The following is a 14,885-nucleotide window of genomic DNA, read 5'->3' on the forward strand; positions in this document are numbered from 1 at the left end:
TGGAAATCGAGAAACTAATAAAGTTTTGAATATAAAGCACTTAAGTATGTTCCCAGATAAAAGCAAAACACTCTTGAATGACCATGTAGAGTTTATTCTTTGAAATACTTAAAATTATATCCTGTTACTCGCACTTATTAATAGTTAGTTTTTACATTGCAGTAAAAATACGAAAAAGGGCAGGACCTAACCTTTGATTGACCTTAAAACAGACCTCCGCGGATTGCGCTTAAGATTGCAACTCCTGGCGCTTAAGGTTGCATAGAGCCGCAGCCACCACGATCATTTCATCAAGATAGCCCAGTAATGATTTTTGCTTAATAGCCGAATTATCCAGCATGCGGAATTCCCTTAAATAATCTATCATATCCCTCATTTGTGCTCTACAGGCCGGTTCTTGAGCGTTGAATGTGGGCAGTTGAACCGCTGGAGCCCGCTTGGAAGTCAGTGCTCCATCTACAACGGATAGGGATTGCTGGTTTGCTAGCTGCCCACCCAAACGCTGTGCCTCGAATTTGGTAAGTGATCGCTTTGGTTCCGCCGCCGCCTCATCCTCATCCGCTGAGTCCTGAGGATCTCCAAAGCCCGACCTGCGAGCACGGCGTACTGCTTTGCCTGGTTCCGCGCATAGCGTCAGGTAATCGGGAATGACATCCCGAAATCTGCTGGCCTCAAACAATTGAAGATCATCGCAACTGCCAGGAAAGGCGCTGGACACATAGCTGATGATGCCTGTAAAGCGAGAAAAATGTTAATAAACGCACGTGGTTTAGGCTAAAAATTACCATTTGTGTTGATGCACAATATGAACTTATAGCTGCCGCTGCCCAATCCCAGATCTATCGGCACATCCGTTTCCACACACTCGATCAACGAGCGTACATGCAACAGGTTGGCTCGATAGTTCAGTGGGGTATGCTTGAAGCGCTCGTTGTGATGCCGTGCATCTGGCCAACGGATCAGTGGACGGAGGTAACGGGCCAGCTTGATAAGCGTGCGCTTGAATGTGTCCTCGGCATCTGATTCGCTCAGCTCAAAGTGCTCGGCCAACAGGGCGAAGTGCTCGTTTTGTTTGAGTTTCCTTAGAGTCAAGCAGCAGTCCATGTGTGTGACATTAGCATTGCGGCAGATATGACGTTTCAGTAGTGACAGGTGCTGTGGCGCAACACCCAAATGAAGCAGTGGCGCCTGATCCACCAAACCAAGTGTCATATTTCTCATGCTCCTCTGCGGCTGGTGTAGCTCCCTCTGAATGAACACAGCTTGGCGCACGGCGGAGGAAACTCTCGCATCAGCTGCCACAGTTGGTGTGGACTGAGTAGAATTCCTGCTACTGCTCGGCGTGCTTAGCGTCGAAGTGACAGCCGCTGAGTTTGGTGCCCAAGACGCTGTTTGGGCAGGTCTTGTGGTTGCTTTGATGATTGTGTTGGGCGGCAGTGAATTGATGGCCACTCCCAGGCTTTGCGTGTCCTTTCTTGCCAGCATCTGGAGCTGATGGCCAGATGAGCCACTTGGACTAGCCTGAACCACATACTTGGGTGTTTTGAGAACGGGATCTAAAATATAAGAACAATATATAAAAACTATTTGTTTATATTTCATATTTATGTTAAATTTTTTGTTACTCACATCCTACTGTACCTGTTCCCCCTGTTGTTGTTGTTGCTCCCGAAGACGTGGATCCAGTTATCTTTGCTGTTGCTGCTCGCTTCATACTTGGCCTTATAATCGCTGGTATTTTGTTAAGAACTATACCGCCTGCATTAACTCTCACTGATGCACTTCCCGAGTCCAATTTTGTAAACGGTTTCTGGGCAAATAAGTACAAGTATGATTATGATTTATAATTCAAAATTGTGTTCAGCACATCATGTATTTCACTAAACAGCTGGTCGAGCATCTCTTGACGATTTGGCAACGCCGAATTACAACAAAAAGGATGAGAATATAGTTTATACATTTGACAGACTTTTGATTACCTTTGTGTTATCTTGGGAATCTAGTATTTCGGGGCTCAAGATCACTGCGGGCTGTGCGGCCACCACCATCGCACTCGAATTTCGAAATTTTGTAATTGTTAACGCCATTAAAGCGGTCTTTAAAACATCTTTAATTCAAGAGCAAAATGAGTTACCCTGGTTTGGCCAAAACTAATTCTATAACTGAGCTGCCAGATCGCCGGCAGACTTAACAGTGCACTGCTAACAGTCACTGTTAAAAGTACGCGCCAATTTTGAAAGCTCGAATGCCAAAGCTTACCAAATTTAACCACAATTAGTGAATACTCAATGGGTAATTGCAATGTCTGATATTTCGAAATGCGGAGCAATTTGGCTACGCGCTACATTTACTGCCCCCGAAAATGAGGCCATTGCGCACTTGAAGTGCCGTTTTCCTTTGTTTTTGACTGTCTTTCGTGACTGTTACTATTGCGATTCAATTGCAAATAGAGCCGTTTAATGTGCACAGAGAAAAATCTGTACAAAGAACAATAACTAAAAAGAGAACAAAAATGTAGATTTCAAATGTAACTGGATTTAATTCCAAACAGAGCTAAGGTCTAACTACTTATGTATTTCTTTGAAGTAAGCTACTTATTTCTTTAAAGTTTTTCTAGCCGTGCAACCACCAATTTGTTGGCTATCTATGAATTTGTTTTCCATCTCAATATTTTATGCCATTATGACAGCCCGCCTTAATTGCGAAAATGTTGCCAAGTTTTCATCGAGTGTTGGCGAGTGCTTCCTGCAATTAATTTGGCAGTCCGATGACGCAACGGATCGCTCCTTGCATAATGAACTGGCCCCAAGAATACACAATCTGCACTGACAGTAAGTGGTAACTGGTTTTCATTCGCATTCATTTTCATTTTCCGCCACGAGCGTTACGTGTCTTTCGCATGGGGATTTGGCCATGGCTCGCTGGTTAATTTTCACTTTCACTTCCCCATCATTGTACCCGAAAACCCATTAATTTACGCCAGCTGGTCGGTGTTTCTTTAGCTTATAATTTAAATAGAAATCATAGGGTCTAACACGAAGATAAAAGTACTAACACATTTGGCTTAAAACTGATGCGGAAACCGTTTTCGCCGGCTTCCGCCAGATCTCAATGGGAGTAGCTAGTTAGTTTGTCCTCTGACTGCTACTCCCCGCTGGCTCTCCCTCTTCTGCTCTGGCTCCTCTTCTTCTTCATCATCGTCTTCTTCATCATCCTCCTCCTGGCCAAAGAACCCTGCGAGTTCTTTAGGCCTCTCATCGGCTACATTTCCTCCCGCTCGTGTCACCCGTTCAACGTCCAGCTCAACGTTGCTGCGTGGATGCATCTGAGAGATACAGATGGACTGGCTGTCAGTGTCACGCCTGCTGCTCCTCGTACTCCTCCCTGTTCGTCCTCCTTCTTCTTGTGCTCGCTTTCTGTGCGTCTGGCTCTGGATATCAGCGGGCGATCCCTAGTAGTGTCCATGGCCGTGGCTGTGGTAGTCGTGGTGGTCCTCGTGGTGGTGCTTGAAGATCGGCACCTCGACGTGGTACTTCTCCGGCACTGGAATCTCCTTGTGGATGGGCACCTTCACCTCCGTGTAGACGGGAATGGGCTTCTCGATGGGCACCTTGACCTCATAGGGCACGGGCTTCTCGACGGTGTAAGGAACCTTCTTCTCGACGGTGTAAGGCTGGGGCACGGGCACCTTCACATGGACGGGGTAGGGTTTCTCCACCTGGTTTGAAAATTGCGAGAAATGGTACGTTAAAACGGCTGTGGGTGATATTTGATGGAATTTTATGAAGCCTATGATGGTTTTATTAGGATGCTATTGATTTATTTTCGATTTATATGGTTTTAAGTGATCCGCACTCACCTCAACCTTGTAGGGCTTGTCGACGGGAACCTTGACCTCATAGGGCACCTTCTTCTCCACGACAACGGTGTACGGCTTCTCGACCTCCACATCGTAGGGCTTGGGCACTTCCACGTCGTATGGCTTCTCCACCTCGTATTTGACTTCATAGGGCACCTTCTTGATCACCTCGTATGGCTTGGGAACCGGGACCTCGACCTTAACCTCATGGGGCACCTTCTTGATCACTTCGTAGGGCTGGGGCACTGGGACCTTGACCTCATAGGGAATCTTCTTGATCACCTCGTAGGGCTGGGGCACGGGCACCTTAACCTCGTACGGCTTGTCGACTGGCACCTTAACCTCATAGGGGATCTTCTTGATCACCTCATAGGGTTTGGGCACATGGACGGGTACTTTCACGTACTCCTTGACATGGACAGGCACCTTCTTCTCAACGATGTAAGGCTGAGGCACATCCACTTTCACCTCGTAGGGGATCTATTGCAAAGGTTATGAAAGTTATGTTACATGGACTCATATAGTGATCTCCTCAAGAAGTTTTTTTTAAGGTAAATGTTATAGGTCACGGGGTTAAGAATATTTGAATTCAAAACTACATCATAAATGCCTAACTTTGATGGTTAAGGACTCACCTTTTTCTCGACGGTGTAGGGCACGTGCTTGGTGACCGTGTACGGGACGGGGATCTTCTTCTCGATGGTCACCGTCTTGATGTGCTCGTGGTGGGGCTGGTAGTGGTGGTAGTCGCCCAGGTGAAGTCCTCTCTTCTCCACCGTCTTGCCATCGCCTTCGGCCTTCTTATCCTCGACTGCTCCGCCACAGTGGGCCAATGCCACGCACACGGCGAGACAAGGAAGTACGAACTGCAATGGATATACATGTGTTCAAGATACAGTCACAAATCACACTCTGATCACTGGGAATCACTAGATCCTCGCTGGGGATCTGCACTTCCGCACACTATCCACAATCCATTACCATTCGCATTGTTGAGCTGCTGATTCGACGTCTCACGGGGGAACAATTACTCCACAATTCGCTGTGCTGCACGGGTAACGAGATCCAAGCTGGGACTGAATCGCTGAGCCGCTGCACTCAGCTTATATACACCGAAAAATTGGACTGTCTTGTCTTTCTATATCTCGCAACGCAAGTCGACGGTGCGGCGCATTCGCAACTCTTTTGCTGCCCGCTGTTGTTGTTGTTGTTGGGGATTTTGGCTTAGTAATGAAAAGTCAGTCGGGGGAACGGTGTTATATGAAAACTAGTTTCGGTTTCATTTTCCACCAGCCGTGGACTGGAGGGGATGGATGTACGCCACTGGAGGCACGACTCCTGCACTCGAGATATTACAACAAGGTAACCGGGTCGTTATCCTACAGACAATAGCTAGGAAGTGGAAATCAGTGGTACACAGACCCACATCACAAATCGGCGGTGGCTTTGATTTGTTGGCCAAAAACCATAGCCAATTGGTGGACGAGGCTTCCGTTTTCTTGTTGGTCCCACACCTGGACATATGATATATAGATTCGAGTGGCTGGGATTATGCAAATGCCTGCGGCTATTGACTTCAACTTTGTTGCAAACCCAACTCACCGAAATCCAATAGCCAAAACATAAGCCCAATGTGGTAAGTGGCGGAGACAATAAGAAGGTTAAATGTAGCACAATGCGTTTGGATATTCGATATATTTCACATATCTGTATTTCATATCGTCTTATAGAGCTTTATGGGGTCATCCACAGCATCTCGCCTTGGTGAGTGGGACCACAAAAGATATACACCGTAAAAAGTGTCGTCTCTTCAAGCTTTGAATCTGTTAGATATGCTAGGACCTTGAGTTCATCTAATGTTTTGCTCACTAACAATGAATTCAAATATTTTATCTTACTACAATGTTCTGATGATTGCGATTTTAAAGGAATTATATTCATAGAGCAATAATAAATTGAAGGAAATCTATTTAATCCCTAAATAGACTTGTAATATTTCTAACTTCAGCTCTATTTCGCATCTTTTCCAGTGCATATTGTGGTTCAGTTTTTGGCATCATTGGAGCAGCATTGGGTCAATGGATTTTCTAGTTGTATGGGCAAGGGGATGCATTAGTGGTCCGCAACGAAACCCCTGACACATGGCTGCCACAACTGGCAATTTGGTGGCTCCCTGGCCGATCGTGATTGCTGCCCACTTGTGCCGCCTGTAGGAGCCCACGGCGTGACTGGATATATAGATACATAGATACATATGTATGTATCTGCTGGATACACCATCGGATCCCGTGGATGCATGTGCGACGTATTCGCGAGTGCGCATTATGTGATGTATGTCTAACTGGCTGCCTGGTTGCCTGGAATTTTGTGCAATCACTTGCAGTCATTAAATTGAAAACATACTTAGCTCCGCAGTCGGCTATTTTAAAATCCATCGTGTGGCAATAGCAACAATTCGACTAAACACAACGACTTAAAACAAAAGCCAGGTATCTCTCATTTTCTTTTATTTTTCGCCAATCCAGCCTGGCTAAAGCCCGAAATCGAAAACAAAAAAAAAAAAAAAGGAAAAACGACAGACGCGGAAGACAGGCCATAGCATTTACATGCCCATTCTATTTCATAATCAAATTTAGGCCCCGCTTTTTTTTGCCCGCTAATTGCCCATTGTCCAGTTTGCCCCCCACTTTATACCCCCCACCCCCTCTCTCCACCTGACAACTTTTGCACCATTTTGCTATTGCAATTCTTCGGGGCGATTAACGGCTCTTTCGGACTGATTAACGGGTTTGCAGTGTCTGTCTCTCTCGCTCGCACACGCCGGATGCTCTCCCTGTCCCGCGCACTGCATTTGGTCAACGACCTTCACTTGATTTTCATTTTTTTTTTTTGGTTAAGTGGTGGTAATACTTCTCCCCTGCTCTTCTCTTCGCGCCACTCCCAAATCTTCAGAAATCTTCGCATCTTGTGGCGCACGTTCGCTTTATCTTTAAAAGAAGGGTAAGACAAGATGGCAACCTTGACCCAATCGTTATTCCATATCCATTCAATCATGGCTTCTCTTGTAACGCGGGGATTTTCTGACCGTTGGAGACTGTGCGTGTGGGGTGTGATTAGATTTGAAATTGCCATAATTGGACAGTCGGGCAAGCCGACGAGCCGCCAATGTGAAAGTAAATCTCTTAATTCGATTGTTATGCAACTGCTTCCTTTAGCCCACATTACACTGGTGCTGCATTCGTGTGTGAAGCTAATGAAAATATATCGGAAATTAAAAATAGATATTCAGATGATAGTAGCCTAAATCAAGTAATAAACGAATCTGGAAATTGGTAATTAAACCGGGTCCTTGAAGTAGTCCCACATTTAACTGGTTGTTTGACTTATATAACCATTTAAAGGCTTAATGGCAATTGTGTCAATTTGGGCATTAAAGCGGGAAATGCATGAAACTTGATTGGCATTGCAGCAGAGCTAAATTCAGTTAATTCAGTCAAAAACCTATAAAAGTTAAGATTTCTAAAAACAATATTGAAAATGGCTTAAAAGTCTTCGAATTCTTAAAAATATTCCTTGTGAGCTTAATTGTAAATAAAAACTTAAAATTGCAGCATAACTAATTTCAAAATATATATTTATTTTTTATTCAAATATTTGTAAAAATTAACAGCGACAATCTTGCCAGATCAACCAATTTTGATCCGGTGCTGCCAACCCATGTTTAATACGGTAATGTTATCAATGGAATGATTATATTAATGCTATGTGGCAGCACTGTTTATCGATATACTTAGAGACGGCACTTTATCCGCAAGTCATTTCAGCGTCAAGTCATCCGGCATTTGTTTGCGATTTTGTTAAGGAAATTAAAGAAAAGTAAGCCCTTTTCGAAGTGTTATTTGTCAATCAGCGTGCATAACACTCAACTCAATTACAGCCCACCATGTTTCTCACCCGTTCCGAGTACGACAGAGGCGTGAACACCTTCTCGCCGGAGGGCCGCCTCTTCCAAGTGGAATATGCCATTGAGGCCATCAAATTGGGCTCCACAGCAATTGGAATTTGCACGCCGGAGGGTACGTTCTTCGCTGGCATAAGTACAGGCAGAGATCTAATGGTAAAATTTCATTACAGGAGTGGTTTTGGCAGTGGAGAAGCGCATCACTTCGCCGCTAATGGTACCCAGTACTGTGGAGAAGATCGTTGAGGTTGACAAGCACATTGGTTGCGCCACCTCCGGCTTGATGGCCGACGCCAGGACTCTGATCGAAAGGGCGCGCGTGGAGTGCCAGAACCACTGGTTCGTCTACAACGAGCGCATGTCCATCGAGTCCTGCGCCCAGGCTGTGTCCACTTTGGCCATCCAGTTCGGTGATAGTGGCGACAGCGATGGTGCCGCCGCCATGAGTCGTCCCTTTGGCGTGGCCATCCTATTTGCCGGCATCGAGGCTGGACAGCCACAGTTGTGGCACATGGATCCCTCCGGCACTTTCGTGCGCTACGGAGCCAAGGCCATTGGTTCGGGTAGCGAAGGTGCTGAGCAGAATCTGCAGCAATCCTTTACTACCCAGATGAGTCTCAGTGAGGCTATCGAACTTTCGCTCAACACACTTAAACAGGTCATGGAGGAGAAGCTGAACTCCACCAATGTGGAGGTGATGACCATGACCAAGGAAAAGGAGTTCTACATGTTCACCAAGGAGGAGGTGGAGGAGCACATTAAGAACATTGCGTAAGCGGCAGTGGTTTAAAATTGGTCTAACTTCAAATGTAATGTGAATAAAGAAAGGGATTCTAAATCGAACTAATAATAGAAGGTAATACTCGTTTTGATCAAGTTTATTTGGTTACATTAGTAAAAAGAAGCAGGATTCGGTACTTCTGTCCAGAGATTCTTATTTCTTGGAATACGTTGTTTGCGTAAAAGGATTCTGAATCCTCATCTAATGAAAACACCACTGCTCTTTTTTGATGATTTGAAAAATTCCAAAATAAAAAGATCGTTTTTCTATTATGTACAGTTGACTTTATTCGTATGCATGTATATTTCGTGTAATTGTGTATATATATTTCTTGCATTCGCTACAACATTTGTGGCTCCATTGGCGTCGCTGGATGCCATTACAATAATATCTCGTTTCGCATAATAATATATGTATAGTACACGCAATCTAGACACAAACTGTTGAGCAAATCAAACAGCTCGGATTAACTTGGTTAATCGCGTACAAAGGCAAATCATAAAGAACCGTCTTTGTTCGATGCACAGACTTCTAAAGTTATTCTCCATTTTCGCTATAATTCATTGTTTTGCTTGCGTGAATACATGTGTAAAACATTTTGCCTAGAACCGAAATACAATGCAAATAAGGCAGATTAAACATTTACATCTAAGTGGGTTTCGAATCGAAGGGATTGCAGGTATGCGTGTGTTTGTTGCTGGTGGACAGACAGGGAAGACGATCAAAATGAACAAGTTGTATACCTATATCGTACGAGAATATCGCTATATATAATATATATATATCTCTATATGCGTGTGTATAAATACATAAGTAAACGGGGGCTAATCCCCGCGAGCATTCACAATAGTTTTCATCACACATCTAGGTCTGATGGTGTTCGCCGCCACTGGGACTGCTGTTGGTGTTGGTGTTGTTATTGGTGTTATTATTATTATTGTTGTTGTTGGTGCTGGCGGCGGCACTGGTGGCACCACTGCTGCTGGGTGTCCGCATCATGAGGCGGGACAAGCTGGTATCGCTGAGTGAGTAGATTTCCGGCTCAAAGACAGGCGGACACTCCATATTTGGGTAGTCCGGCGTGGCCGCCTTCGAATCCACAGATCCCGAAGTGGACACTTTTGGGGTGGCCGCACACTCTGATATCGTTGCCTCCGCTGGCTCCTCCTCTCTCTGCCTGCTGGCGTTGACGGGAGGCGGTGGCGCTGGCGGCAACGGCGGCTGCAAGCCCTCCGACGAGCACAAATTAGTGGTCGAGGTGGTTAGTATGCCAGGTCCCCGGTAACTTCGATAGCCCGCCTGATTGTGCGTGGGCAGGGTGATTTGGGAGAAGATCTCCTGATCGCAATCGGGATCCGCACTGCTTGGTGGCGTTACAGCCTGCTGCTGATGATGATGGTGCCCAAACAGCGTGCGGTGCAGCAGCGGTGAGCCCAGGAAACGATTCTCCTTGGAGGGCTTCGACGGCGTGCCACCCGATATGGAGAGCTTCGAAAAGATCGGTATCGGCGCCGAGTTCTTGCGATGCGCATCGTACTTGGTGCCCACTATCTTGTCTCGCAAATCCTGATTGTAAGTCTGGCTTTTCTTGATGCTGCTGCCGCTGCCGATGATGGTGACTCCATTGCCTACGGCTCCATCCAAGGCGTGATTCGATTTGGACTTCTTGTTCAGCGGCAGCGTCATAGTCATCGCATGACCCGGTCCACAGCCACTGCCCGTGGAGCCAGTTGAGTGCTTGGAAAAGGGAAACCGACGATCGCTGCTAGACTTTCCTTTGGACTTCTTCTGATCCGCACCGGATCCGGAACTCTTGCCGCTGCCGCCGCTGCTGGTCTTGTGCAGGAAACTGGAGAGCTGTAACTGCTGTGAGCGCAGGAAGTGCTTGGCCTTGCTGCTGTGTTGCTGCTGCGACTGCTGATGTAGCTGCTGCTGCTGCTGTTGCACGTGCTGCAGGTGGTGTTGGTGATGGTTATGGTGATGGTGATGCTCGTGCCGGCTGCTGGAGCTGGTGCTCGGCTCATCCCCACATATCAGCTCGTAACCAAAGTCGCGCAACTTCTGACCTTCCTTAGTTCTGGTTCTCTTAATACTCTCGTCGTCAGGCTTGAAACTGATCTCGTAGTCGGGCGTTTTGGGAAGACTCACGCTCTGGATCTTGGGCAACTTCTCCAGCGGCTTTGTCACGCTGCTGCTCATGGCGCTCTGCTGACTGGCCGTGGATTCCGTCCGTGCGTGCTTGTGCTTTTCCACACCCAAGTGCACTCGATTATTGTACATCTCCTGGGCCTCCTCCTCCTGTTTGCGCAGCATCAGATCCTTAAGCGTCACAAAGCCCTGTATGTTATGACCATGGTCCAGCGTATTGCCCACACTCATCTTGGGGAGTAGTGTTTTCGAAGTATGGAAATCGAATTCCACCAAATTCGGATTTGAGGCGTGCAAGAAGTTAAATGGTGCCTTCTTCAAACTCGACTTGCTACTGGGACTCTGACTCTGGCTCTGACTTGGACTCTCCTCGGAGCTCTGATGCTGTAGCGACGTAGGAGTGGCCGTAGGAGTGGCCGTAGGCGTGGGCGTGGGCGCTGGCGAGGCGGGCGGACCCAGAATCGAAGCAGATAATGATACGGCAGACTCGGTTCCACTAACCACCGAACTTCTACTTGAGCTACGCGATAGCTTTGGACCCACCAAAGGTGGAATCTGTGTCGGCGGCATTGCGGGATCATGGTAGCCCGGGGTATTGGCACCAATCTGAATGCCAAAACTTCCGCCTGGCACCTTCCTATAGCTGCGGTACTGCTCCGTTGGCACAGGGATGTCGCTCGACGGTTTTGCTGCACTGCTCTTGAATGTATTCGTAAATTTGCGAAACGAGTCCAAGTAGCCGCGTTCATGCTTAATGGGTGCAGAGGAAGGTGGTGTTCCGCCAGATAGTGTCATCGACATGGACATTGACTCCTTGTTGCCCTGCGGCGAGGGCGTGCTTAGATTCTGGATCACAAGGGCATCGCATTCCTCGCCTGAGCTGTCGTTCTCCGAATACAAATCCTTTGCATCACCACCGCCCTTTGAACCCGTACTAGGCGGCACTTTGAGCGAAGCCTGGCGCAAGAAGTCCACCCACTGGTTAAGTGCGTCCAGCGACTCAGCCGCAAAGTAGAAGCTCTTGGCCGTGTGGTAAACTTTAAAGGCATGCGGTTTGGAGTGCACTTCTTTTGCCAATGAAACCGTAAAGCCCGGCAAAAATATTACCAAGCTGGCGCTGGTACTCTGCTTACTGCGAAATCCGTACAGTATCGTATCCAGCATCACGAAGTAGATCCTCGCCCAGTAAGTCACTCCGCGATGATTTTTCTTGCGCCTGTACAGGTGACCTTGGATATCCCCAGTTCCCAACAGCTTGAGATTTGTGTTCCGCCGCTTGGCCATTAAGCTGTGCTTCTTTTTAAGGGTCAGTGTGCGGGATTTGCTGGGCGTATGAAGCTCACTGATCTCCGATGGATCGACTGCGGCTGGCACAGGTACTGGCACGGGAATGGAGATACTGGTGATACTACTAGCCGACTGCATGCTGGCTGGTTTTGGTGGAGGTGGAGGCACCGCCGGTGGCGTCATTTCCCTTTGCTTGCGGGGTCGCGGTGGCGGTGCTGGAGGTGTGACAAGCAGGAACTCCTTTCTTGGCTCAATCGCTGGCGGCGTATCCGATTCTTCACCAGAATTGTCGTATGCCGGAGTACTATGACTCTTGTCTAATCGGCCCCTTCGACCCTGCTGCAACAAAGGCATGTTGATGGCCTCAGCCAGTGGCAAGTCCTGACCTTTTGTAGCCAGATTAATTGCCTCAAGGAGCTCCTCGGCGTTTTCTGTTTTGCAGTTGCGCAGCGTTTCCAAGGCATCCTCATCGCCCTCATCCGCAAAGGGAATCGGTTCAAAGGTCTCCAGTATGGTGTTCTCAACGTTACAGATAAACTTTTCATTCTTCATCACATAATCTTCCTTGGCGTCGAATCGAACTACTTTGCTAACTCCCGGCTTGTAACGATCCACGAGGAATTCGCGCTGCGAGTCCTCCGTCAGCTGCTTTAGTTTTCTCACCTCATGAAACATTCGCCTGGCCTTGTCCGTGGAGGTATCGCCCGCAATCCCAATGCAAGTGGTCGGCCTTGCGGCCATCTCTAGGCCATAACCGAAGGATATCGACTTATCCCGTATACTGGGCGAGCCAGGGTCGCAATTGGTGGGCGAACCAACTCCTGGCTTTCTTTCGTGCCACGATGGAACGACTAGATCCGAGTTTTTCAGGCTAAGATACTCGCATCCACAAATAGTGTTTCTTCGTTGGAGCAAAGCTCTTGGCTTTGGGTAATACAAACGGATCTCCCGTGCGGCTAGCTTGGGATCCGTGGGTGTTGGAATATCACTGCAGCTGGAATCAGAGTCGGAGGCAGAGGACACTGGATTGACCTTGGTAAGCACCTCTCTCTTTTCACTGCTTAGGGATTTACTGGGATCTGGCACCGCGCTTCCGGTTCCTCCTGTTGCCAGTTGCTCCGTGTCCAGGGTTAAAAATGCAGCACGGGGACTTGGCATCTGTGCCGCCCAGCGAGCGGCCATATTCCTCTTCTTGCTGGGCAACCTGTACGGCTGCATATAGATCTGTCCAAACATCTTGGTGTGCTTAGGCCGTTTTTTCACCGTCAGCACCACATCTGGAAGCGCTTCTCTCAGATGCTCCAGTACTGTGCGATGCTGCCAACCCACCACAGTCTGGTAGTTGATCTGCACAATCTCGTCGCCATCTTCGATTTTTCCGGAATTGTGAGCTGGCGAGTTGTACTTGATATCCGTGACACGGTGAATGCCATTATAACTGGACTCTATGTTGAAACCCAACTCCGATTCGCGTTTTTTAAGGGTGACAAGATTCAGGGAGGCAGGTTGCAGAACCATGGGATCAGATATGTCCTGGATTACAAAGTTGGCAAGATTCTCCAGCCGTTCCGCTGACTGTCGAATCGCTGGCACCGGTTGCAGGGCAAAACGATCCCGGTGGGCAATTGTGGCCAGCTCCAGGCCGCATTTGAGCACATTGCCACAATACTCGCGGTACATCTCCTGCTTACGGAACGGTGTTCGCTCCAGGCTGCCCACCAATGGCTTTAGAGTAGCTATCGTCCTGGTAATATCGTGCAGTATTCGGGTATCGATCTTAGTGCTCTCCGCGTGATTCCTGGCTAGTTCGCGATGCAGATTCTTGGCTGCCGTGGCCACATGCAAGGCCATGAACTGCAGATTGTCGTTTTTCAGGTGATAATGCTGAAATATCAAACTTTTATTAGCGGTTCTGTATGTCACAATATTTGTTTGAGGTCTCACAAAGTTTCTTAAGTTCTCCACCGCCTCCAGCACGATCTCCTGATGGCCAATGCGCAGCATGCCCAGATTCTCCAGCTCGTATGGCCGTATGTTGAGCAACGCCCGTCCGCCGATCTCCTGCTTGGAGAACTCGTACAAATACCCCTTCATAGACTCATCCAGACCTGCGAGAATCAGGAAAACATAATTATTATGATGTGCCTGTTGAAACCTTGAACAAAGCGGAAATTCTTGTTGCACTTGTTGTTGCTGCTGCTTTTTGGGGCAGTGGCTGCGAGATGCAGTTTTTTTTTCTCAGCTGCGCTTTCCTTGACCTCGAGCGTTACCTTTGATCCAGTCGGTGACCTGGTCGGGCGTCCACTCGGCGATGTTGATGTAGGCCATCGCTGCTGCTGCTGATGATCCGCGCTGGGCCGCACCTACGGCATATTATCAATCTGTGCTGCAAAAACACTCGAACCAAGTTCAGAATTGCTATATTGTTGCGTCTCTCTGGTCCGGAGTGACCATCTTTTAGAGCTGGAACAATACTCGTTGCTCGCTTAATACTATCGAACTAGCGTGACAATCGATTATTTAATGCATTTCAAAAATGAACCAAATGCAATTTATTCAAAGTTTCTTTAAGAGAGAGAACAAGAAGATAATAAAAACTATATGTGATGCACTACATGTTTCTCCATCCAAGACAGACAGAAAACAGCCACTTGCTTCTTTATGTGTTCATTTTTATAGCCTTAATTTATATGAATTTGGTTTGCAGTGCATACTTTGCTCTTAGCCTTACCGTTATCGATAGAGGACCAACAAAAAAAATCGAAACGGGTCAATTGCCTCATGTTGATATATTTTCCGATCACTACCGCTATTTACAACCTTTAAGCTTTAAATATCTAAAGATAATG

At 47.4% G+C, this 14,885-nt stretch overlaps 4 protein-coding genes across 5 annotated transcripts; 1 reads left to right on the top strand and 3 right to left on the bottom strand.

Moving 5' to 3' along the window:
- Positions 1–73: 73 nt before the first annotated feature.
- On the bottom strand, positions 74–2,189 carry LOC6734895. Of its 2 annotated transcripts, none has more exons than XM_016181740.3 (4): positions 1,980–2,189; positions 1,642–1,810; positions 786–1,556; positions 74–732 (listed from the first exon to the last, which is right to left on the bottom strand). In XM_016181740.3, the coding sequence occupies exons 1-4, from the start codon at positions 2,085–2,087 to the stop codon at positions 230–232; spliced, it is 1,551 nt and encodes a 516-aa protein (XP_016028171.1). In that variant the 5' UTR covers positions 2,088–2,189; the 3' UTR covers positions 74–229. The 2 variants fall into 2 exon arrangements, with proteins under 2 accessions (XP_016028171.1, XP_002081892.2); XM_002081856.4 differs by having other exon boundaries at positions 1,630–1,810.
- Positions 2,190–2,987: 798 nt separating this feature from the next.
- On the bottom strand, positions 2,988–4,951 carry LOC6734896 (MAGE-like protein 2). Its single transcript, XM_002081857.4, has 4 exons — positions 4,841–4,951; positions 4,495–4,725; positions 3,860–4,339; positions 2,988–3,718 (listed from the first exon to the last, which is right to left on the bottom strand). The coding sequence occupies exons 1-4, from the start codon at positions 4,847–4,849 to the stop codon at positions 3,452–3,454; spliced, it is 987 nt and encodes a 328-aa protein (XP_002081893.1). The 5' UTR covers positions 4,850–4,951; the 3' UTR covers positions 2,988–3,451.
- A 2,636-nt stretch (positions 4,952–7,587) lies between these two features.
- On the top strand, positions 7,588–8,680 carry LOC6734897 (proteasome subunit alpha type-5). Its single transcript, XM_016168319.3, has 3 exons — positions 7,588–7,735; positions 7,797–7,935; positions 7,994–8,680. Exons 2-3 carry the CDS (start codon positions 7,803–7,805, stop codon positions 8,593–8,595), a joined length of 735 nt encoding a protein of 244 aa, XP_016028172.1. The 5' UTR covers positions 7,588–7,735; positions 7,797–7,802; the 3' UTR covers positions 8,596–8,680.
- Positions 8,681–8,868: 188 nt separating this feature from the next.
- On the bottom strand, positions 8,869–14,539 carry LOC6739261. Its single transcript, XM_016172158.3, has 3 exons — positions 14,307–14,539; positions 13,981–14,144; positions 8,869–13,920 (listed from the first exon to the last, which is right to left on the bottom strand). Exons 1-3 carry the CDS (start codon positions 14,362–14,364, stop codon positions 9,466–9,468), a joined length of 4,677 nt encoding a protein of 1,558 aa, XP_016028173.1. The 5' UTR covers positions 14,365–14,539; the 3' UTR covers positions 8,869–9,465.
- Between the last annotated feature and the right edge of the window lie 346 nt (positions 14,540–14,885).

The sequence above is a fragment of the Drosophila simulans genome, chromosome 2R (genome assembly GCF_016746395.2).
Source record: "Drosophila simulans strain w501 chromosome 2R, Prin_Dsim_3.1, whole genome shotgun sequence".
Lineage (NCBI taxonomy): Eukaryota > Metazoa > Arthropoda > Insecta > Diptera > Drosophilidae > Drosophila > Drosophila simulans.